Source organism: Brachionichthys hirsutus, chromosome 7 (genome assembly GCF_040956055.1).
Source record: "Brachionichthys hirsutus isolate HB-005 chromosome 7, CSIRO-AGI_Bhir_v1, whole genome shotgun sequence".
Taxonomy (NCBI): Eukaryota; Metazoa; Chordata; class Actinopteri; order Lophiiformes; family Brachionichthyidae; genus Brachionichthys; species Brachionichthys hirsutus.
The window spans coordinates 13,548,105-13,571,646 of NC_090903.1; the positions used below are offsets into that span (position 1 = coordinate 13,548,105).

Here is a 23,542-nt window from a genome sequence, read left to right on the forward strand (position 1 = left end):
AAAAACATGTATGAAGAAAACCTGAGCCGATAAAAGTTGCTACAAAAGTACAAAATACCACAAACAAGCCGCTGGCAGCTGCTTCTCTTTACCAGCATGTAAATATACATGCGAACTGAAAAACATACTGCAGTACAACCTCCAACTGCAACGCCTGAGTGCTCCGAGAAGGTTTGAGACGGAGACGTCGTTGCTTCTGTTTAAAGAGGGAAGACAATCGTGTAAAATAGGCTTTCAGACGTACGCCTGCATGAACCGCCTCTGAAAATGTATGAATGAATGAATGAAGGATAATGGGTGAGGTCTGACGTGATGGGAATAGCTTGAAATAAACAGCACTTAGTGCAGGGCTGCAAAATCCACCCATTCAATGCACCCAGGAGGTCAAGCCCTCAGCGAGAGTTCTGACCACAAGCATCTCATCCTCTTGGTTTGGAGAAAACCCTGCACTGCTTGAAGCTCATCAATCACGAGACGCTGCATGTCTAAGACGCATAAAAACCAGAGTTCTTGCGCATTTGCTTGTGGCATGGATGTCCTTTTTGCATGTTCGAATAATCTTGACTCCGGATCTTTAACAAAAAGGTAAAAACTGAGTCTGCTTTTATCAACATTATTATATTCTCATGTCATCTAATTTGAAAGTAGTTCAAATCTGTTGCATATAGATGACCCACAAAATACATTTTATGACTAATATAATTCAGGCCGTTCAGTGCTCTTTGACAAACCCTGTTTTATTTACTGGGCGATGGTTGCACCATGTATATCAGTAATGACTGAAGGCTGCTGGACTGACCTTAATCCCTCCTCCTAGTCCAGAGCAACACTGTGTAGCGTTAGCGTTACTGGGCGAAATGTGCAATGCACAGGTACCACTTATAACATAGCTGGCTAGTTTGGATTTACTTGAGGAAACCGTGATGACAAGATACTGTACTCTGTTTGTTTGTATGTCCTTACTTTATACATTTGTCCATTCCACTGCTCGCCATGGCAAAGACATATATGTGTTCACAAAATAAAATAAGACATAGAAATGAAGAAAATACGCCCTTCAGTACAAAATGTTCAGCGTCCAGATAATACAGCAAAGCAGAATGAAATAAAATCTCATTGAAGGTTGAAATTTAGTTAATTTATTTTATTTTTTATCAGGATAATGAATTAGCATACACTTCCTCCTTTCTGCATGCATTTACAAGTACAATTTTAAACTATTCAGAGTGGTTATAATCTTCTAAAATGAACACAGTTATGTTTTGGATGCATTTAGTCCATAATATGATTGAAAAGGTTCACCGGCCAGCTTTTGAAAAATGCTCTAGTTTTAAGAGCGCTGTGTAGCGCTCTTAAAAGTACACTTGGATTACGCACAAACAATGTCAACCAGCATCATTTTTGTTAGCGATTTTTATTTGTTTTTGTATGTTTATGTCTTAAGAGAATGCAGTCTTAAAAACAATGCATTTTAACGTGTACAGTAATGGATCGTTGCTTTCCAGTTCTATTCCCTTTGTTTTGAATAGTGGGTGCTTTTTTTTTCTTAGCAGATTAACATTCTGTTTCATAATATAACAAGTATTACTCTAACAAATGGCAATTGTAAATGATTGTGAAATATTCTACAGAAGGTGGAATATGATTGAAAAATGCAATTGTGACAGTTAATTGTGGAGAGTTTGAGGTGTCTAAAAATGTGACATGACAGTTTAATGCAAAATATATATATATATATATATTATGCAAAATGGTGTCAGTTGGAATGCTAAATGGATTGTTCTCTTGATAAATGTCAATTTTTTCATTCTGTAAATTGCTTTAGGGTGCCTTTCCTGCATATGACACATTATTAATATGTTTTAATTTACAGTGCCTACAAACTACAGCACATCCTGGTAAACGTTTCTGGTTCCCCAAAGTCATGCAGCCTGAGCGCAGACTTTGTACGGGCTGGGTGGCTAATATTAGTCCTACCATTTCTCTGCTTCTTGAACGCAACTGGCCTTAAAGCTTGATAATATTAACATTGTTCCTTTTTAAATTAATTTATTAAAATGCACATTAAGTTCTCTGGATGAGAAATGCAAAGAATGATTTTATTCTTCATTAATAAAGTACAAGTTAACTAAACGGTTTTGTTTTTGCGTCTTTTTTGAATGAAATGTGATGAAAGTCAGTCACGAAAAGGTCACAGAATGTGGTACATTTATGTACCTGGGATTTTAGAAAGTCAAGTTCGTAGATAATGTATTTAAACATTTAGTGTCTAATAATTTATTATTTGAGCGAGTTGTCTGAATTATTATGCTAAGGTTAGTTACATATATTTATATCTAATTTGAATATATATTTATGAATACGTTAACATCTGTCAAAATATATCGAATTATTTAAAATTACGTTTCCCGATGGGAACTGAAGGTGACATACTCTTGATTGGTTCGGATAAACTACAACTCGCCGAAAGGACGGTTGGGAGGGAGCCGAATTTAAAATGTCGGACTGGGAAGAGGAGTCCGTCGTTGCTGTCCAGAAACCAGTTGCGAAATCAGCTGAAGGGACATTTCTTCGTAATTCCCGTCAGAGAGAATGGGTGTCTTTTGGGGTAAGAAACGGAACCAGGTTTGGGGGCTTGAGCGAGGGCAGCGGACCTGAACGACAGGTACCGCCAAGGAGAGAAGGATGTCCGCGTCTCCGGCGCACGGGAAGACATTTTGGAGATGATAAGTCAGACTCTTCTACAATCACCATAGAAGGTTCCGCCATCGGAAGAGTGATAGGTGGGTTTTTCACGCTATAATTCTGAACTAAACGGATATCCTGTTGCGTATTTTTCTTTTTTTTTTGCCGACTAATGCTAGCTAAATCCCACAAAAGTTGGTTGTTAGCTAACTGAATCGATGCTAATAACGCAGCTAACTCGTTAGCTTGGTTTGTTACATGTGGTCATCTCTTATAATCTATTTGTGAGGGTATTTCATGTGACGTCACGGGACTCTGGCTAGTTTCTTATGTGTAACTGGCAATGCGCAGAGTTTCTTCAGACTCTGAAAAACGTGTTTTTATATATTATTATTATTATTACTCAAAGGTCGCGGAGGAGCCAAAATTCGTGAACTTGAAGAGAGCACCAGCACAAGAATCAAGGCGAGTCGATGCAAATTAATGAAGACACTTCCGGTTCCGACCATTACTTTAAGCACTGGGTAAATGTAAAAAAAAAAATATATATATATATATAATGTCCAGAAAAACAGATTATGCTGTAAATCTAGGTATATTTGACCATTTACAGTGTCTGCCCCTGTGGACAGATTAGGGCTGTGGGATGCTAACTGTCTTCCCTGTGTGTGATGCCTTTTGTTTTTTTTTTTAGATAACTAAAGGGTACTCTAAGAATGAGGTTGTCATTTTTGGCTCCTCTGCTGCCCAGCAGAAAGCCAAGGAGATGATTGAAGAGCTGCTGGCTGGTGGCGACTCCGGATTTCATGGTGGTATGACGTTGTTTTTTGTGGGGACATGAACAAACGGCATGACTGAAAGGAGAATTCAGCCATTTTTAATCCAGAGTTTCCGTTAGGGGCAGCTTCAGTGATTAACGTTGTGCTCACTGTAAATGTGTTTGCTGATTGATTATGCGTTATTATTATTCATCGTCTGACGATAGACCATAAACAGAAAGGATGGCTGGAGTGAAATCTGCTCCTGAATGAAAACGAGTCTGTCGTTGATCTGCTCCTCAGGCCCTCGTAGGTGGAACGACCACGGCGGAGGGGATGGCTCGGTCTGGTCTGCATCACAGTTACGGGCGGCGACTGTGCCCTCGCCTAGTTCCTCCATAGACTGGAAAGAAATCCGGGAGAACAAGGACAAGTACCAGGAGCTCAAGTGGAAGGGTGAGGGCGTAGTTGGTCACTCCACAAGTACGAAAATGTAAATGCTTTTAATTTGAAGGCCTGTCTTTAACTCCATGGTTCATCAAAGGCCTAGCCCAGCTTATTAGCCTTCATTGATTAGTCCCGCTGTGACGTATTGTTCCAGAGTTCCATTTTGTGAAAACATTTGATCTCTTTGTTCTACACTCGTGGCTTTAAATAGTTTCTCCATCAGACCTCCCGCCCGTGATGAAGCAGTTTTACACGGAGGCAGAGAGCGTAGCAGCGCTGACGGCAGAGGAAGTGATTGAATGGAGGTAAATCAAACACGGCTCAAGTATGTTACGCAATGATTTGTGTCTGTCTGACCTTTTAGGAGCTTCCAGTGGAGCCGTCGAAAGCTCCCCGAAGGGAGGCATCGCTTGCTTTCGTGTTCTCGCCCATTTGGCTTTATTGCCTGCGTTCTATCCTTTCCCAGGAAGGAGAACAACAACGTCTTTGTGGACGACCTGAAGGAGGAGGGCGGCAAGCGGCTCGTTCCCAACCCCTGCCGTTCTTTTTTGGAGGCTTTTGAGCTTTATCCAGAGATCATGGATAACATTGAGCGGGTCGGCTTTGTCAAACCAACCCCCATCCAGGTATGACCCGGAACCAGTGCTCAGTCAGTTCGGCTCTTTTACGGCGCTTTTTACCGTCGTCCTTCAAGTCGCTGTGACTGTAACGGATTCACGGCCGTCGGTTGTGATGTCGGGTGTCGTCGTATCTTTATCCAGCGGACGAGGCATGAAAACGGCCCGTTGCGTCAACAGTAGTGCGGTTCATTAGTCCTCCACGTTCTGTGCTCATAGCCCCCTCTAGTGGATGTCAGTCGGCTGCCCCCTCCCAAGAGGAAGGGGGTGTTCCTCCTCCTCTCGGTGCTTTCTGTTCGTAGCGCTGGAGAGTTCTGTCTCTATTCTCTCCATCAGTCTCAGGCCTGGCCCGTGTTGCTGGGCGGGGAGGATCTGATCGCTATCGCCCAGACGGGAACGGGGAAGACGTTGGCCTACCTGCTGCCGGGGTTCATCCACATGGACGGGCAGCCTGTGTGAGTCCGGGACGTCTGTCGATGCGGGTTGTCTTTGCCCGGTGGCCCGTTTGCCTCTTCGCAGCTCTGATAATTGTTCCTCTATTTCTCTGTTTTTTGTTGTTGTTGTTTTTTTTTCTCGGCAGACCCCGAGCTGAGCGGGACGGTCCGGGCATGTTGGTGCTGACGCCCACCAGAGAGCTGGCCCTGCAGATTGAAACTGAATGCAAGAAGTACAGCTATAAGAGCTACACAAGGTCCGGCAGTCTCTTATTATCACGGCTCATTCTGGGGGGGGGCAGGCAATCGACCAGCACGTTCACAACTGGCTCTCTATCCCTTTGTCAGCATCTGTATCTACGGCGGAGGGGACAGGAAGGGCCAGATTAACCTGGTGAGGGGCGGCGTGGACATCGTGATCGCCACGCCCGGCAGATTAAACGACCTCCAGATGAACGAGCTCATCAATCTTCGCTCCGTCACCTACTTGGTCGGCCATTTGTCTGTTCGTGTTTGTTTGTGCGGGTCCACATGGTGGCGTTGCACGCTGTGTGTATTGTTTGTTTGTTTTTTTAATAACATTTCTCTTTTAAACTCAAAGCCTTGCAACCGCTAGTTTATGTCGGTCGTCTGCGTTCGGTCTCTAACTGCGTCTCACCTGAGATGATTTACTGAAATCACACTTTAGCGACTCCCACGTGCACCATGAACTTTATTTACGTCGCTTTGGTAAATTCCTTTAAAAGCGCACGTTGTTGCTCACCACGAACGGCCAGCTGACTGTTGTGTGTGGGATTGACCCGAACCCTCTGGTCGCCGCAACAAGGTCCTGGATGAGGCTGACCGGATGCTGGATATGGGCTTCGAACCCCAGATTCTGAAGATTCTCATCGACATCCGCCCGGACCGACAGACCGTCATGACCAGGTAGGAGCCGAGTCGCACGATGCACCAGAAACCGCTGCTATTGATGAGGAGAAACATTATCCAGCGTTTTGTCCAGCGTTTCCAGGGTGTTGAGTTTAATTTCCCATTCGCATATTTCTAACTATAAATTAAGAAAGGAAAGGACCAAGAGGAAATGATGACTCTCTTCAAAGTAAATCAAAAGCATCTCAGTTTTTATTAAGGTTCCTTAATATTTAAATGCTGTGGAGATTCTTTTAGGTAAATATATATATATATATATATAAATATTTGTTTCAGTGCCACCTGGCCCCCCGGTGTGAGGCGGCTGTCCAAGTCCTACCTGAAGAATCCAATGATGATTTATGTCGGCACTCTGGACTTGGCGGTAAGTAGAAGTGAAGAGATCATTGATGAGATGTACCCTGGGTAACTGTCTCTTCCTGTCATGTCACTGTTCATAACAAGCGGTCGATCGTCGGTGCGTATTAAAGTGCTGCGCAAACTTGTGTCTGTGTCTCTGCGTCCCAGGCGGTCAACACGGTGCACCAAACCGTGCTGCTTGTGCACGAGGAGGAGAAAAAGTCCTACGTATTTGACTTCGTCAGGAGCATGGCGCCCCTGGATAAAGTCCTGATCTTCGTCGGCAAGAAGCTTCTGTGAGTCCGAAGTCAGTCGCTAAAATATATCGCTCGTAAATAAGGGAGCTGAAATGAGTCGCGTTGCTAACAAACCGAGATTGACGATGGCGCTGCTTTGCCGTCGTGTGAGAACGCAGGGCGGACGACCTGTCCAGTGACATGTGTCTGCAAGGTCTGGCTGTGCAGTCTCTCCATGGCGACCGTGAGCAGTGTGACCGCGAAGAAGCCCTCAAGGACTTTAAAAACAGTACGCGCCAGAAAGGGAATGTACGGATTTAGAAAGACCGAGGAAGCAGGAACGTCATCCCGGTTATCTGTCCTCTTCCAGGCCGAGTCCGCATCCTCATCGCCACCGACTTGGCGTCTCGCGGGTTGGACGTCCACGACATAACGCACGTCTTTAACTATGACTTCCCACGCAACATCGAGGAGTACGTCCATCGCATAGGCCGCACTGGCCGAGCAGGGTAAGGGCGTCCCGCGTTCTCCAGGAGTGGCGTGGCTTTAAAATCGCTGCTTTCCCCTGTGACATCGATGCGTTTGTGTTCCAGGCGTTCGGGCGCTTCGGTTACCCTAGTAACGAGGGAGAACTGGAAGATGGCCCCCGAGTTGATTCACATTCTGGAGCGTGCAGGACAGGTCAGTCGGGCAGGAAGTGGATAACGGGAAGCGTTCAGTGTTCCGTGGCAGGCTGACCAATAGGGTTTGAAATTGTTCGTGGATCGGCCAGAATTAAGAATTATTTGTTCCGAGGTTGGATTTTTAGCCTGAAGATAAAGAAAGTTGGAAGCAGGAGTTGTGAGTCTTTGGATTTTCACATTTTGAATCTGAATCCTGTTGCAGGATGTTCCTGAGGAGCTGGTACTTATGGCAGAGCGATATGAGAAGCACCAGAAAGAGAGCGAGAGAAACGAGCCAAGGGGAAGACCGAGAGGTGGAGGAGGAGGAGGAGGAAGGGGAGGGGGAGACTTTGGAGGAAGAGGAGGAAGGAGGAGTCAAGACCAACAATGGGTGTTCTAGCTCACGATTGTCCCGGTCAGTTGCTTTACAGAAAGGTTCCTTGCACACGTCTGGAAGTCTGAAAACATTTATGTTCATGTGTTAATCTGTTGTTGTCGTAATTGACTTGATTAATATTCTGATTTTGTTACAAGTGAAAATAGTTATCGATTTCCCTTTCCAGTTTTCTAGCTCCATGTTTGAGCAGGAGCCGACGTGACATTTCTTTTCATTATCTCCTTCGTTGTTTGATGTTTTTAGCATTTTCCTTTGTTGTTGACAGAGTTGTAACTGCGTTTGTTGTCATCCTGTTTCTCTTGCCGCTCCTCACCACCCGGCAGTCGTTTGATCTGATTTGCAATATTCCAACCTGTCAACTACTAATAAAAAGAAAATTGTTCTTTCAGTCATTGTTGTTGAACTATATTTTGCACATTGAACGATGCGCGGCTTTATGCTTGAATGCTCGTCTGCAGGCGTCCTTCGCTGCTTGTTCAGTGAAATGTTCCTTTTGAATCCTCTAAATGTGGTTTCTTTTTGTCCTCCTTCGGTTGCGGTTCCTTTCATCGGCTCTGAAGTTCGAGTCGTATCCTCGTCTCGTTTCCCTTTGCCTGATGGTGCTGTTAGAGGAGCTACTCTGCTAGTCTTGCAAACAAGGTAGCACCAGGAAGTGTGAGAACACGCCCCTTCAAGACTTTTGTGTTTTAGGCTTTAGGCCGACTGATATTTGGGTATTTCGTGATCTGTGGTAGATTAAATGTGACATTGTTATGGTAATACATTCATATGGTTGGCTTACAATTTGTCTGGATCTGACAATTCCTTCATTCCTGTGCCAATAGCGACATCTTGTGGTTAAAAAGTGAAAAGTAGACCAAAGACCACCATTGGTTGAAACATGTTTAATGTCACAAAGATGCTCATGCCATCTTACGGTAAGGTGCAGCGGCATTTGCCAATTTAAGTGCAAAGTTCGCAAATTGCCAATCAAAGTGCCTTAAGAATTAACAGGTAGCCCCCCCCCCCCCCCCCCCCAGTCCCTCTGCAAGGACACATTTGGAACGTTTGCTTTTAAGTGCTTTGTAAAGCTTGAACACGACAAATTCTACATTAGCTACTACGCAGAGGAGCTGTAACTTGTTGCCATGGGCACCGACTGAGCGCCATGTCACTGCAAACGAACATTGAAAGCCAGACAACATGTACAATGTGACGTTGATATAGTTTAGCACTTCTTCTAATGGTCTAACATCTTCATGATCGTAGAAATGTTTCCGTGAACCAAGTCGACAGTGAACACTTATTACTTTGTACGCAATGGGACTCTAACGGGAGACCGGAACGTCTCCTCAGAGACTTGAAATGTTCTTTCCTTCGAATGCTTTTCCGATGCATTGTGATGATTAACCAGTCTTTGATTATTACGGTGAAGTAACCGACCGTAGGATGACGTTGGATGACTGACGTCCTGCCCTGGGAGACCTTTGGCTCGGCAGAATAGCACAACATTCATTTGTTCCTCTGGGCCTTCTGGGCGGATTTGGTGACTTTACCGGTGGTGGAGACCTTCTTCTCCACGCCCTTGATGACGCCGACGGCCACGGTCTGCCGCATGTCTCGCACTGCAAAGCGGCCTGCAAGGCAAGGAGAGAGATGTCAGAAGGTGCTTTTATCGGGGGGGGGGAGTCTATCCATCCTGCTCTTGGACTCACCGAGTGGAGGGTACTCGGAGAAGCTCTCGACGCACATCGGCTTGCCGGGGATCATGTCAACAATGGCGGCGTCTCCAGACTTTAGGGATTTGGGGTTGTCTTCCAGTTTCTTCCCGGACCGGCGGTCGATCTTTTCCTTGAGCTCTGCGAACTTGCAGGCGATGTGAGCCGTGTGACAGTCCAGAACGGGAGCATAGCCGGCACTGATCTGCCCAGGGTGGTTCAGGATGATGACCTAAAAAAAGAAATGGTTTCCTGTGAAGATCCATTGGCTTTTTAAGCGATTATTGGACGTGATTATCGCTTTGACGGTCGAAACTAGAGCTCGTGGTTGAGACGTTGCGTGTTGGGAATGTTTATGCTCGGGTTCAGTGTCTAGGAGCGGGTCACCCGCGACGTCTACCTGCGCGGTGAAGTTGGCGGCTTCTTGGGGCGGGTCGTTCTTGCTGTCGCCGGCCACGTTGCCGCGGCGGATGTCCTTGACTGACACGTTCTTGACATTAAACCCCACGTTGTCGCCGGGGAGCGCCTCGGTCAGCGCTTCGTGGTGCATCTCCACGGACTTCACCTCGGTGGTCACGTTGACGGGGGCGAAGGTCACCACCATGCCGGGCTTTAGCACGCCCGTTTCCACGCGGCCCACGGGCACTGTTCCAATTCCTGAGATGAGGCCCAACACATGATTGATGAGCAGAACTAGTTCAGACCCGTACTGGGGGACCAAACGGCCCGGGTGCGCATCGGTTTCTGAATCGGTTCACTACGTGCCTCCGATCTTGTAGACGTCCTGCAGGGGGAGACGTAGAGGTTTGTCCGTGGGACGGGTCGGGGGCTGGATGGCATCCAGAGCTTCCAGCAGTGTGGTCCCTGATGCATTCCCATCTTTCCTATTGACCTTCCACCCCTTAAACCACGTCATCTAGAGAGGAAAAAGGAAGGTAAGACACTGTAAAAATATCGACTCGTGAAGAGGCTCCGGCGCACAATCCTTTTGGGTCACGCTCACGTTGGGGCTCGGCTCGAGCATGTTGTCTCCGTTCCAGCCTGAAATGGGCACGAAGGCGACCGTGTCCGGATTGTAGCCGATCTTCTTGATGTAGGTGCTCACTTCCTTCACGATCTCCTCGTAGCGCTTCTGGCTGTAGTTGGGCTCGGTGGAGTCCATCTTGTTGATGCCCACTATGAGCTGCTTCACCCCCAGAGTGTAGGCCAGGAGGGCGTGCTCGCGGGTCTGTCCGTTCTTAGAAATGCCCGCCTCGAACTCGCCCACGCCGGCTGCCACGATCAGCACAGCGCAATCTGCCTGGAGGAGAGAGAATCAACCGTTAGCGCTGCTGTGGTAAGAGAAGCCTTTCTCAGGTGCGGGACCCGACTCCGCTAACCCACAACCCACAGCGGGAGGTGAGCAGACAGACCTGGGAGGTCCCAGTGATCATGTTCTTGATGAAGTCCCTGTGACCCGGGGCATCGATGATGGTCACGTAGTATCTGCTGGTTTCAAATTTCCACAGCGAGATGTCGATGGTAATGCCGCGCTCCCGCTCCGCCTTTAGCTTGTCCAGCACCCAGGCGTACTTGAAAGACCCCTTCCCCATCTGAGGAACAGTCGGTAGAGGTTTTTACCTTTCTGGCGAGAGGGGGTGGGCAGACGGTTTGGTTCTGGATGGTGTCATGTGTCCCCCCCCCCCCCCCCCCATATCGTCTTACCTCAGCGGCTTCCTTCTCAAACTTCTCGATGGTTCTCTTGTCGATGCCCCCGCACTTGTAGATGAGGTGGCCCGTGGTGGTGGACTTGCCGGAGTCTACGTGACCGATCACGACAATGTTGATGTGGAGCTTCTCCTTCGCCATGGCAACTGGGTAGCGAACGGTATAAAATGGCCATTAGTCGAGACTCGACGGAAGTGGGTCTGCGCGTCTACCATCCCCGTGTCCAACCGTGGACATGCGGTTGGACACAAACACAGACAGGGGGGGGCGGTTCCTGGCTGTAGCTGCTGTGGACAGGAACGGTGGAACTCGCGTTGGGTATTGGATCAATGGCCGCTGAACTGCACCGATCACACGAACCTTCTGCTCCTGTCCCCCCTCCTGTCCCCCCCCCTGTCCCCGTCCTGTGATGCTCCTCAGCACCAGCCTGTCTTCACAGCCACAGATGTATTACATCTTGTTGCAGAGCCAGAATCCACCATTTTGTCTGGCTCGGTCCACTGCTACACCGCAGTGCACTGCACGCACACACACACACACGCACGCACACACTCTACAGAATGTGCACGATAAGAATTTACTAGTCTCCTTTTTAACGAGCAATATGAAAGGGGGGGGGGTTGATCTGATCCGGATCAGCTTCGCCCCGGACGGTGGCTTTAGTTCGGCTGTAACACGAAACCCACTCGAGCCTCAGGTGAACTCCGCCGCTGCACGCGCACCCACCGACGTGCGCATCATCATCATCTCATCCCGCTGCGGAGGAGACACGATGACGGCACCGGAGCGCCATGTTGCTTCATCTGCGCGCTCACCGACGCCGGGATGCGAACTGACAACCGACCGTTCGCGCTCATCCTCCCCGCATCACTAAAATATTCCCCAGCGCCGCCAGGGGGGAATCAGAACCCCCCCGCCCCCGCATCCTTTGTGAACGATTTCATGCGGGACGGTCGTACCTGAGAGCTGGCCGGTCGCAGCGAAGGTGCAAGACCGGGGAGGAGAGACGCTGGTCTGGGTAACGCGCACAGGACGGGGGGGGGGGGGGGGGGTGTTGCGTAATAGCGCGCGCGCGCCCGCTCGGCGTCACAAACAGGGAGCGGGAGAAGACGCTGTTTTATCACAGCTCCGGGCACGTCCCCGCGGGACGCGGGATTATATGCATTGACGCCATAAACGCTTGTTTTTTGTTGTTGTTTTTTGCAACAAGTTTCAATTCCGTCTGAGACGATGATGATGATGATTAGTTTTGTTTTTGATGAAGATGAGGTCAGAGGGAGAACGAGGTGAAGCGGGCGGGGCCGCACGCACGCGCAGCAGGTGAAGCGCGCCCCTTCGTTGGACTAAAGTAAACCCCCGACGCGCATCCGTCTGCAAAGGAGAACACAGGTGGGAGTAGAAGAAGCCATACCTGTGTGACGTCATAACTCACTAACTTTTATCACAGTGAAATAAAATATGGAATATTTTTTTTATATCGTCCCAGTCTCTGGGTTTGCCTGATGTATTCCAGTTTGAAGAGGTTACAAGAAACATTTAAAAATAAATTCGTTTTTTATCTAAAAGAAGCAAAAAATAAATGAACCAACACAATATCTGATTTCAGCATATTTGTTTATAATTACTCGTAAAAAAAATTAAACAATTCTGGAAAGTTTACAATTATGTAATGTGTTTAAAAGGTAATAAAATGAGGCACAATATCTCGATCAAAAGCATTCGCCCGGATAAAAAACAAAACGCTATCCAATCAGCTGCTGACATTAAGACATGCGAGACAAAGGTTTAGAATTAGCAGTGGCGAATACTCGATACTGGGGTTTTTGTGCTCCTCTATTTTAAATAATTTTAGCCCTTGTGTTGCCCCCGGACATTTGTGAGTGAAAATACACCCGACAAGTTCAGAAATATTTTTGGTATTGCAATAAAAACATGAAGTTTCTGAACTGAAAAAGTAAATCTTAGCTTTAAAGTGGTCTGAAGGCAGAAACGCCAACGAGACCCGAGCGAAGTAACGCGTGAACCCGAGCATTAGCTTTAGCATACCTTACCTTTTAGGTTTAAATCAACCACATTAGCCTGAAGCTAAGCAGCTTTGCAGCTTGAACATCAGTCATCGACAGTCTTAACAATCTGATTCTGGTTTTTCTTGTGGCTGGAGGGTGGATTCTTCCTCCGTCTTCGTGGTGACGGGCAGCGTCGGGACGGCCCAGGCCTGCACCTGTCCTTGGCCAAAGAAGGCGTAGATCGCTGCTCCAATCACGTTAATGGCAGCAGCAATGTAGAAAACGGACTGCCATTCTTTTACAGTGTTCTAGTCGAGCACAGGCGATGATGAGAATTGGAAAGGGAAACAGAAGATAACATTTACAGAAAGAAATAGAGCGACACAATTGTTTTTGTTAACTTGGGTTGCGTTTCCTGCTTCTGCAAACGAAACTCTGAAAACGTACCGAAGGTTGTTTGCATACCTGAAATAACTTGATAATAATAACCGCTCAAATATTATCACAGTATTTCAGATAAAGCAAGTGCTTTTTACAGGTAGTTCTACTGAACTGTCCTCTACAGAGAATGTCTTTTTGCTCTTCCTCGAGGAGTCCGCCCCCTGGTGGCAAACTGCAAATGGAGCATCTGCTGCAGTCAGCGCACGTTTAAGCGGGAACACCGGAGTTTGCCTGCTGGCGCATCGACATGTCTGACATGAAACCAGGCAGGATAGCGAGCAGTAAATGTTAATACGACGTTCAGGCTTAAATCTGTGGCTTTGGATCAAACCCATCGTATCGAAATGCTAATAGAAAGGACTTAATCGTCAATGGACACGAGTTTCTTACATGTTTGGTTAGTGATCTTGCAATAACTGGTCCCACCATGCCGGGGATGGTGCCGAAGGTGTTGGTGATCGCCAGGAGGATACCAGCATACCTGCAAACCCAGGATCATTACGATCGAGCTCACAAGTACATCGTTTTCCTTCAGAATCCTTCTCATAGACAGTAACGCTGTTAACTCTACATTAAGAGGGTTATTTTGGGGGGGTTCTTGGTCATTCTTACGAGGGAGCGATGTCAAGGTGGTTGATGTTGAAGCCAGCACATGCTACTCCGCCCAAAGAGGAGCAGATGGTGAGGAACGCCACCGCTAAGATGTAGTTGCAACCCGTGTGACCCGCTGCTACCAAGAACACCGCCGGCCCGATGGTGCCTACAGACACAACATTAACTGTATCACCCTCTGAGGTCTGAGACATGGTGTGTTAAATGTCCCAGATCAGAGCCTGTGGTCGGTTGGTATTCTTTACCAACACTGTTGAAGATTTTCCTGACAGCGGCGGTCGAGTAGAGGCAGGTTTCCCGCAGGTAATCGGCCAACTGGCCGCTGACCAAAGCTGCTAAACTACTGCCCAGGTAAGGAAGAGCTGAGAGCATCCCGTTCTATTGTAGACAGGAGATAACGGCATCAGTAGCTAGAAACCGATGAGTGACGTTCAGGCCATGAAAAAAAACTCGCGTTAAGAGTTCACAACAAAAAACTAGTCCGATAAGCTGGCCTCTCTTTGATTGTGATGGTTCCTTTTTTTAATGAATAGATTTTCAAGATCAAATGACGATGAACAAGGGCACGTTTTTGGTTGACTCAACTTGTAACCAATAAATATGTTAATTGAACGGAAATGTCAAGAAACGCCCTAATTTATTCTACCCAGGAAAAAAATGTAACACCTCTCCTAAAATTCTAGATATTTAAAAATAGAGCATGAATAGATGCAGCGCTCTCTCACCTGCTGTATGCTAAATCCCAGCATGTCCTTCATGTAGGTCGGCAGGAGGGTGAGGAGGGTGTAGAAGGTCCAGTTAAAGGAAAAGTGAGCCACGACAATGGCCCACAGCGGTCTGGATGTCGCTATGGCCCGCCAGGGGATATCGTGCACCGCGCTTGAGTGCTTTTACACCCAGGAAAGTAGGAAAAGGCATGATTAGAACTTTAGTTATTAAGAACTGATAAATCTGAAACAAATACCTAAATGCAATATTTCACAAAGACGGAATAATAATAGAAGATGAACTCGAACACACACTTAAGTTAAGATATGCGCTCCGGTGTTTGGTTTCTCACCTCATGCTTTAGTGTTTCATTTATATAGTCTCTCTCCTTCTCCGATATCCGTGGGTGAGTGTTCGGACTATCAGAGACCAGAAACGCCCACAAGACGAACCACACTAGACCCAAAATGCCTGGACACATAGACAAGCTTTCATTTGATCACAGGCCAACGGTGACGGCCAACGATTGACCCTGATTTCCATAGAAATCATCATTTCCAAGGGAACAAATAGGAACTCAGGGACAGACACTGGAAGCAACTAGCTGTGACTCATCAATGGAGATGGGCCGGCCTAAGCTTTCAATAGAATATTGACTCGCTGTCTTTCTCAAGGCAGCCAGTCCAGAGGGTCTGTCCAAGGTTTCTGCCTAATAAAAGGAAGTTTCTCCTTGCCTCTGTCTCCAAACTTGCTCTTGTGGGTCAAGTTGGGTTCTGTCGTTCCCTGCAGGTCTTTCCTTGCTACACCTGCAAAGTGCCTTGAGAACCCCCCCCCCCCCTCCATTATTACCAGAGATATAGAACACGTAGGTCCAGCCCAGGTAGAAGCAGATTTCGCCAGAGAGAGGAAGAGCAACTACCGTCCCCAGCTGGGCTCCTGAGACGGACAAGAAGTGACAAGAACTTATGACTCAGAGATATCAGATCGCACCAAGCGAGAGCTGGCCAAGTCCGGCCCCTTTTGTGGCGACTGCTTGAAATTGATCTGTTGAACTGGTCAGACCAGGATGTGCCACGACTCAGACCAGAATCCACTCATAACCCCGTCGTGTTGACTTTGTGTCATTGTGCGTTTGTGTTTCTTACCAATGTACGTAATCGAGAACAGTCGGCTCCTCTCCAGAGGGGGGGCCCACGATGCCCACATGGTGTACATTGCAGGGTAGGTGACTCCCTGACAACAGAACACAACGAGAACCTCAGCAGCCACGCAGAACAGTGTCTGTTTCTGGCTGCCTAGAGCTTCGGAGACGGCACAGAAACGGACGCTAATGTTTTAATGTTCTTACCTCTCCTATCCCTTCCACCACCCTGACCGCAATCAGGAAACCTGCCCCCAAGTCAGCAGCCACAGGGGTGAGCAGGGTAAAAATGACAGCGACCAGGATCCCAGAGCCCAGCACCCATTTGGGTCCGAAGCGGTTGGCCAGGTAGCCCCCGAGCACCTGCGTTGTTATATAGCCATAGAAGAAGGAGCCCAGGATCCAGCCCTGCGTCTCAGAGTCCCAGTCGTACACATTGGCCTGAGAGAGGACGTGTTGAGAGTGGGGATGAGAATTGATAAGATTTATACAATTCCATTTTCAATTCCGTTAATTTATTTACCAATTCTTTAGCCAATTCTCATTTTGAAAAAAATTAGAACAAACAGGTAGATTAAGATCAATTTGCACAATCAGTCCTCCCAACAATCGCCAAGGCAACACGGGTGAAGTGTCCCGCCTAAGGACACAACAGTGAATGCCGGAGCCAGGAATCGAACCCCCAACTTCTCAATCATTGGATGACCCGCTCAACCACCGTCGCCAACGATGGTCGTCGTCAGCTGAATATTTAGTTTGTGTAGGTTTATTACTAGCCTGCATTAGGTAAAGGCAACAATTACTGTGACTTGTTGGCTAAATACCAAAAAGGAAAAGTAGCTTTCTGCCTTGTAGCTTGTCTAAATTATTTGCCGTTACGCCCCCCACTGCATCTATAAATATAATTTGTCTATAAAACTGTAACGTATACCTCTGCATAACATTGTATCTTTATTAACAATAAAGAAAACAAAAAATAAAGAAATGTAGAGCAACTTACAACAAATAATAATTTTATTAACATTGTTTTTAATTTACCTGAAATTTTAATTAATTAATTAATTTGGACCCACTAAACCATTTGATACTGAAAAATAAAATAAAACACAAAAATAATAAATTAAAAATGATCAGCAACATTAACTCAATGGCGCAATATATGAAACATTTTAACTTACTCGTCTCCCACCGTGAAGCTAAGCGCTACATCCGCTTCGTCATATTTCCTCGTCTTAGCTTCCGGTTGTCTCGCTCCCTCCGTCTCTCGTTTCATCACTGTTAAATATGTTTCCATGTTGCGCGGTGAAAAAACAACAACTTCACCATAGCGCCACTGCCACCTACTGTAGGGGATGTGCAATTACACTTTAATCTAATACACCGGGCAAAATAAAAGCATGCTCCTCGGAGGGTTATACACGCCCCCCCCCCTCGCTCCCTCGCCCAGGGGGATTCCTCACTCACCGCGTGGGTGTGCGCGGGCCGTGGAGGCGTGTCGTGGGCAGGACACGCGGAGCTGCTGCGGTTGGTGCTGGGATGCTGGGTGCTGTTCACCATGTCCACCAGCGCCACGCTCAGGTTCACCCGCAGGGTGTAGACCACGAAGAAGCCGCAGCAGCTGAGCAGAGCCAGGCCGTAGCGGGACGAGCAGAACGCCGGGGCTGCGGGGGGGGGGCGATGACACATCAAACTGAATGGGTCCCCCCCCCCCCCCCCGTTATATACGTTGATTTAAATATAATAAACGCTGTCGGGCCGCAGCTCTAATTCAGACACCTTCGATCTTGTCAATCACTGATTTACCTTTGTGTAGATTCTCGTTCATGGTAATCCCCGGAGGTTAGATTCAAAAAAGCGCCGCTTTTACAAAAGGCTCCTTTTGACTTCTTCACGTCCTCATCGATTGGACAAAGTACTTCGCGGGGAGCCGCGTCACGTGGCTGACAAAGTCGAATGGGAAAAGCGACTGATGTGGAGTCTCAGGTAAGAACCCACCTTTGAGATTGCGGAACACTAAGTTGTTAATGTTTATTGTGTGATCGCGGGTCGAGAAGGGCATTGGTTTCAACCAAGCTGTTATCTTCACGGGGGGTGGGGGGGGGGGGGGGGGGGTGACATTGGGATAAGTGACCGCTTCATTTCATTAAATAAAAGTTAAATAGATTACGTCATGGTCTTATTTTACTCCCATTTAAAAGCTGACTTCGGTCTCTAGTCTAAGGGATGTGAATCTTTTCTTTACATTTTGAATAATTAAAAAGGAGCTCTTAAAACTTGTTAAAAGGACTTTGTCCTCAGAGCAGGTTGTCCTACTTATAGCCAGTAATAAACTTTAACGAGGACTTTTTGCATTCACCTGTAAAGACATTGTGTTTAAAACGTTTTAGACCAAATACAGCAACACCTCGACATGCCAGCGTTTCCGAGACGCAGCAGAACGTTGCTTTGAGATAAGAGCAGCTTCCAGACGGTGGCGCCATTAAGAACACAAAGCCTTCCAAAGGCCTAACTGTTAGGTCTAAGTTTATACAAGTATAGGTGTAAGGTACAAAAATACAGTAAAGTGTCACGTACCGTCCGTATCGCCTGTTTCGAAGTTAATCTCACAATAAAAACACATTTTATATTACAATACAGTACTGTACATCAGTTTTATAATTTTGACGTGTGTATCTATATTGCAATATAGATTGTTGTTATTAGCGTTGATTTGAGCATTTTTACACGGCCAGGAACGGATTTAATTGTTTTCAGCTATTTTATATGGGGAAAAATTGATTTGAAATGTGCGTGATTTGAGTTACGAGCTCGGTCCAGGAACGAATTACACTCGTATGTCAAAGTGTTACTGGAATAAACACTTTCCTAGAATTTTAGAAGCAATATTTTCTTCAAACTCAATTTGAAGTATAAGACAGTCTTCTAAAATGTGAAACAAAGATCGTCTATAAACACAGGAGGTGAGCCTCTGGCTGGACAGAGGGCGTCGACGTCGAGAGTTTTAACCTTTCTTAGCTTTACTGTCGCGTCCTCGAAGCAGAGGCGTCACCAGGTCCTCCCCGTCCGGGTCCTCCCCGTCCGGGCCCCCCCCCCGACCAGCTCCATTCATGAGGCGACGCTCCGCTGCAGCAAACGGAACCGCCTGCAGCTGCATCAGCAGCACGAAACACACCTGGAGGCTCCGGGCAGCTGGATTCAAGCCAACATGTTAAACCGCCGCCGTCACGAGAGAAGCGCGAGACAGGAAGTGGTTCTCCTGCCGCGCAAAACAAAAACACGCAGCGTGATAATACACGGTAACCATCAAACCGGAGAGGCAACCGAGAGAAGAATTAATAACCCAACGCAGTATCTGACTTCAGCATAGTGTTGTGTAATAACACTAGTAGTAACTGTATAATGAGGACACGGGACACGGTGGACTCTCGTTGGTAACGACTTTATCAGATAACCCGGAAGTCCCCTGCGACCCGTAGATGCAAAGCATTATGGGACACGTAGTCCGCTATAGCTACTACTACACCTCCTCCTTTTAGCTAAAGACATTCTTCTTCATTTAACTAGGACGAGTCTGACAACTTATAAACATTAAAGTGCTGAACATTTTAACATTGCTTTTGCTTTGATGTTTACAACATAAACATTTGATCAAACAGCATATTAAACAATGTTATTTAACATTTTAAATGGACACATAACATCCTTCACAAATCCATTCTCTCTGGAGGTCTGACAACACGACCGGATTTAGTAACAGTCCCAGTCGGTCTGAGGTGACTCCTGTTTCTCCTTAGAAAACCCCGATCAGTCTCTACCACATAAGATCTGGGAGTGTTGGCAGGCCTAACTACTTCTCCAGTAGTTCCTTCTGTTGTAATCCAAACCTTCTGTCCAGGTGTTAGTTTTGGAAGTGATCTTGCCTTGTGTCTCCGGTTGTAATGTTTTGCCTGATTACACCTCCCCCCCTCCTCCTTCCTTCGAAAGGTCTGCAGATCCGGCCACTTAGGATCCAGTTTAGCCGTGAGTTGGGGTAGGGTGGTGCGGAGGTTCCTTCCCATAAGCAACTGTGCTGGCGAGAACCCGTGTTCCAATGGGGTGGCTCTGTACGCCAGTAGCGCTCTGGTGAAGTCATTGTCCTTCTTCCACAGGTCCTTGATGGTGCGAACAGCACGTTCTGCCTCCCCGTTAGCCTGGGGGTATCTGGGGCTGCTCGTGACATGCGTGAACTGGTACTCCGTTGCAAACTGTTTGAAAAGTTCTGATGCAAACTGGGGCCCATTATCGGATACCACAGTCTCTGGAGTTCCATGTCTAGCAAAGGCTTCTTTGACAGCCTCGATGGTGACCTCTGCTGACGTGTGTTTGAGCTGCGCCACTTCAATATATCTAGAGAAAAAGTCAATCACCAAAATATATTGTTTCTTTGACCACTCGAACAGATCCATTCCAACTTTCTGCCACGGGCGGTCTGGAAGTGGAGTAGATAGCAATGGTTCGCGACTTTGTAGTCTGTATTTCTGACATATTTCACAATCGGCTACCATTTGGCCTATCTGCGCAGAGATGCCAGGCCACCAGACTGAGTCCTTAGCTCTGGCCCTACATTTGGAAATCCCTTGATGGCCTTCATGCAAACGTTGCAAAATTTCTGCTCTCAGAGGTGGGGGGATCACCAGTCTTTCTCCTCTCATGAGAAATCCGTGACCCACATTGAAGTCCATTCTGTGTTGCCAGCATGCTTTGACGTCCGTCTCTAGCTTGCATTTCTCTGGCCAACCAGTAAGACAGTAGTTCTTCACTTCTCTACACATCTTATCTCTTTCTTGTGCTGATTTGATCTGCTCCAGCCTTTTTTCTGTGGCAGGAAGACAAGCAACAACAGTGTCCACAAAAACCTCTACCTCTTTCTCCAGCTGAAGATCACCTGCAGAGGGCGGCCCCCCAACCGGAGCGCGTGACAGGGCATCGGCTGTGACGAGGTTTTTTCCTGGAACATGGATAATGTTAAATGAGAACCGTAGCAGCCTAAGTCTGAACCTTAGGATGCGTGGAGGAAGGTCATCCAAGCCTCTCGTGCTCAGAAGAGGGACCAGTGGTTTGTGGTCTGTGATCAGAATGAACTGTAGGCCCATGAGATATGATGAGAGCCTTTCACACGCCCACGTCACCGCGAGTGCCTCCTTTTCTATTTGAGCATAGCGCCTCTCAGTGTCAGTTAATCCTCTGGAAATGTAGGTTACTGGCCGCCACACGCCGTCCGACTGCTTCTGTGTGAGTACGGCTCCGATACCATATGGCGATGCATCTGCAGCAACTCTCGTGTCTGCAGAGTTAGAGTACTGAGAGAGCACTTCAGAAGAGCTTAGTATTTCTTTTAGTTTCTGGAACGCTGTTTCCTGTGGCTCCGCCCATATCCACTCGTTTCTCTCCTTTTGCAGCTCCTTAAGCGGTGTGGTTATTGTGGCTAGCTGTGGCGTGAACTTGGCAAGATAGTTAGCCATGCCCATGAGACGCCGCACATCTTCCACACACTTGGGCTGTGGCATCTGCTGAATGGCCTTTACCTTGTTTGGGTCAGCTTCAATGCCTTTTGCTGAAACTTTGTGTCCAACAAAAATGAGCTCCTTCCTAGCAAACTCACACTTTTCATTAAGAGTGAGGCCCTCTTTTTGGAACTTTTGAAGCACACGATGCAGTCTCTGATCGTGCTCCTGTCTGTCTCTGCCGTACACAAGCACATCATCAGCATGACAGATTACTCCATCAAAATCCTCCAGCATCTGCGACATTCTCCTTTGGAAGTGCTCTGGCGCTGATGCTATGCCAAAAGGAAGGCGATTGAATTGATACCTTCCAAAAGGCGTGATGAAGGTTGTGAGGGGCCGCGACTCTGGTGTGATGGGGATTTGCCAAAATCCAGAACGAGCGTCCAATTTTGTGAACACTTTAGCATCTTTCATCATAGCGAGTGTTTGATCCACTGCTGGGAGAATATGTCGTTCTCTTTTCACTGCTGTGTTCAGAGGTGTGAGGTCGACACATATCCTGGGAGGCTTCTTGGCTGGTCTGGGAATAACAACAATGCCTGAACACCACTCTGTAGGCTCAGTAACTTTTGAAATAACTCCCATGTCTTCCATTCTTTTCAACTCTACCTTCACTGCATCTCTGAGAGGGAGTGGGAGGCGCCGTGGGGCAGAAAGAGCTACAGGTATGGCTCCCTGTTCTAACTCTATGTGATATGGTTCTTTCAGCTTGCCTAAGCCTCGAAACACGTCTGGATACACTGCTCTGTAATCTGTAACAGATTCTCTAACTGTGTCCACTCTATACACTAACCCCAGTGCCTCACAAGCTGGTCTGCTTAACAGTGGCTGAACCAAATCTGACACCACGTAGACATTTTGTGATGTACAGCGTCCTTTCACTGCCAACTGTGCCTCAAAACAGCCTTTCACCTTGAGAGGGTAACTGCCTGGCCCTAAAAGTCTCTTCTTCGGTGCCTGCAGCCTACCGTCTCTGACAGATTTGTACAATCCCTCTGGAATAGATGTAACATCCGCCCCTGTGTCAAGTTTAAACTGGACATTTTCCCCATTTAGCTTGACCTTTTCAACCCAGGGCTCTGACCTCTCTGTGCCGATTTCTCCCAAGAACACACAACCCTCACTTCCTGTGTCAATATGGTTTTCTGTGACTTCTCTTACACCTGCTGCGTCACTACTGCGACAAACTACAGCAAAATGCCCTTTTTTCTGACATTTTCTGCACTGTACGTCTCTGGCTGGACAATCTTTCCATGCGTGTTTATTCTTTCGACCACAGCGGCCACACTCCATTTCGACCTGCTTAACAAGCTTTTGTCCCTTCTTTGACTGTTGCCATGTCTGAAATTTTCCTTTCTTCATACTTTCTTTGATTGAGTCCATGTTCAGTGTCTTTTCTTCTGCAGAGCTGCTATGTAGTATAGTTTGTTGCTTCTTCACAGTTTCACTCTGTCTGACTTTCTGTATGGCTCTAGAAAGGGTTAACTCTGAGTCCATTTGTAGCTGTTCTGACAGTCTTTTGTCCCTAATTCCAACTACAATTCTGTCCCGAATCAGTTCCTCTTTAAGCACTCCAAATCCACAGTGTTCTGCAAGTTTATGCACAGCTGTGATGAATGATTCTGCATTCTCACCGTCCTGTTGACGTCTTGAATTAAATTGTGCTCTTTCAAAAATGACGTTATGTTTTCCCACATAATGCTGTTCAAATGCTGCTTTGACTGCTTCATATTTCTTCTTGTCTTCAGCAGTTAATGGCAAAACTGATAAAACATCATCAGCAGCATCTCCCATTGCATACAAGAGTGAATTCACCTGATATTCCTCTGCTTTACTGTCCAAAGCTGTCGCCATTCGAAACCGTTCAAACCTTCTGATCCACTTTGGCCAGTCTGCTGGGCATGAAAAGTCAAATGTCTCTGGGGGAGTTAGCTGTACTGTGGTCGCCATCCTTTCGCCAAATTCCTGGTTTCTCTTTCACCTTCGGACTCTGCTGCTGGATGCGCCGTCTAGCATGCTAGCTAGTTAGCCGCTAACACCGGAACGATCTGACTTCGTCTTTTTCACCGGACATTTCCGTTCTAAACTACACGAAAACTTCTTCCGCTAGTTAACTACACTGTATTGCATCGTATAATGCCGTGGAGACTTACAGTTCGCAACTTCTGACACCATGTAT

General features: G+C 47.1%; 3 protein-coding genes across 3 annotated transcripts; 1 reads left to right on the forward strand and 2 right to left on the reverse strand.

Moving 5' to 3' along the window:
* Positions 1 to 2,497: 2,497 nt before the first annotated feature.
* ddx43 (DEAD (Asp-Glu-Ala-Asp) box polypeptide 43) lies at positions 2,498 to 7,508 on the forward strand. Its single transcript, XM_068741650.1, has 16 exons — positions 2,498 to 2,783; positions 3,095 to 3,150; positions 3,380 to 3,497; positions 3,747 to 3,899; positions 4,114 to 4,195; positions 4,357 to 4,516; positions 4,844 to 4,962; positions 5,088 to 5,198; positions 5,290 to 5,431; positions 5,768 to 5,868; positions 6,148 to 6,235; positions 6,379 to 6,506; positions 6,626 to 6,735; positions 6,817 to 6,955; positions 7,040 to 7,127; positions 7,332 to 7,508. Exons 1-16 carry the CDS (start codon positions 2,498 to 2,500, stop codon positions 7,506 to 7,508), a joined length of 2,058 nt encoding a protein of 685 aa, XP_068597751.1.
* Positions 7,509 to 8,996: 1,488 nt separating this feature from the next.
* LOC137895687 (elongation factor 1-alpha 1) lies at positions 8,997 to 11,050 on the reverse strand. The gene is made up of 7 exons (XM_068741182.1): positions 10,907 to 11,050; positions 10,615 to 10,794; positions 10,206 to 10,502; positions 9,968 to 10,118; positions 9,603 to 9,859; positions 9,200 to 9,434; positions 8,997 to 9,121 (listed from the first exon to the last, which is right to left on the reverse strand). The coding sequence occupies exons 1-7, from the start codon at positions 11,048 to 11,050 to the stop codon at positions 8,997 to 8,999; spliced, it is 1,389 nt and encodes a 462-aa protein (XP_068597283.1).
* Positions 11,051 to 13,034: 1,984 nt separating this feature from the next.
* LOC137896124 (sialin-like) lies at positions 13,035 to 20,262 on the reverse strand. Its single transcript, XM_068741652.1, has 12 exons — positions 19,773 to 20,262; positions 18,824 to 19,006; positions 17,282 to 17,478; positions 16,025 to 16,258; positions 15,822 to 15,909; positions 15,526 to 15,612; positions 15,029 to 15,147; positions 14,694 to 14,855; positions 14,214 to 14,346; positions 13,969 to 14,116; positions 13,747 to 13,837; positions 13,035 to 13,223 (listed from the first exon to the last, which is right to left on the reverse strand). Exons 1-12 carry the CDS (start codon positions 20,260 to 20,262, stop codon positions 13,035 to 13,037), a joined length of 2,121 nt encoding a protein of 706 aa, XP_068597753.1.
* Between the last annotated feature and the right edge of the window lie 3,280 nt (positions 20,263 to 23,542).

Excerpts from the sequence above, each read along its gene's own strand:
- ddx43 (XM_068741650.1), top strand. The coding sequence starts at position 2,498 with ATGTCGGACTGGGAAGAGGAGTCCGTCGTTGCTGTCCAGAAACCAGTT. Across the intron at positions 3,151-3,379 it reads GCACCAGCACAAGAATCAAG|ATAACTAAAGGGTACTCTAA; the intron begins GCGAGTCGATGC and ends TTTTTTTTTTAG. Across the intron at positions 4,963-5,087 it reads CACATGGACGGGCAGCCTGT|ACCCCGAGCTGAGCGGGACG; the intron begins GTGAGTCCGGGA and ends TTTTCTCGGCAG.
- LOC137895687 (XM_068741182.1), bottom strand. The coding sequence starts at position 11,050 with ATGGCGAAGGAGAAGCTCCACATCAACATTGTCGTGATCGGTCACGTA. Across the intron at positions 9,860-9,967 it reads GGACGTCTACAAGATCGGAG|GAATTGGAACAGTGCCCGTG; the intron begins GCACGTAGTGAA and ends GCCTCATCTCAG. Across the intron at positions 9,122-9,199 it reads CTCCGAGTACCCTCCACTCG|GCCGCTTTGCAGTGCGAGAC; the intron begins GTGAGTCCAAGA and ends CTTGCCTTGCAG.
- LOC137896124 (XM_068741652.1), bottom strand. The coding sequence starts at position 20,262 with ATGGATCTGTTCGAGTGGTCAAAGAAACAATATATTTTGGTGATTGAC. Across the intron at positions 15,910-16,024 it reads TGGTGGAAGGGATAGGAGAG|GGAGTCACCTACCCTGCAAT; the intron begins GTAAGAACATTA and ends TTCTGTTGTCAG. Across the intron at positions 14,117-14,213 it reads GAAAATCTTCAACAGTGTTG|GCACCATCGGGCCGGCGGTG; the intron begins GTAAAGAATACC and ends TTGTGTCTGTAG.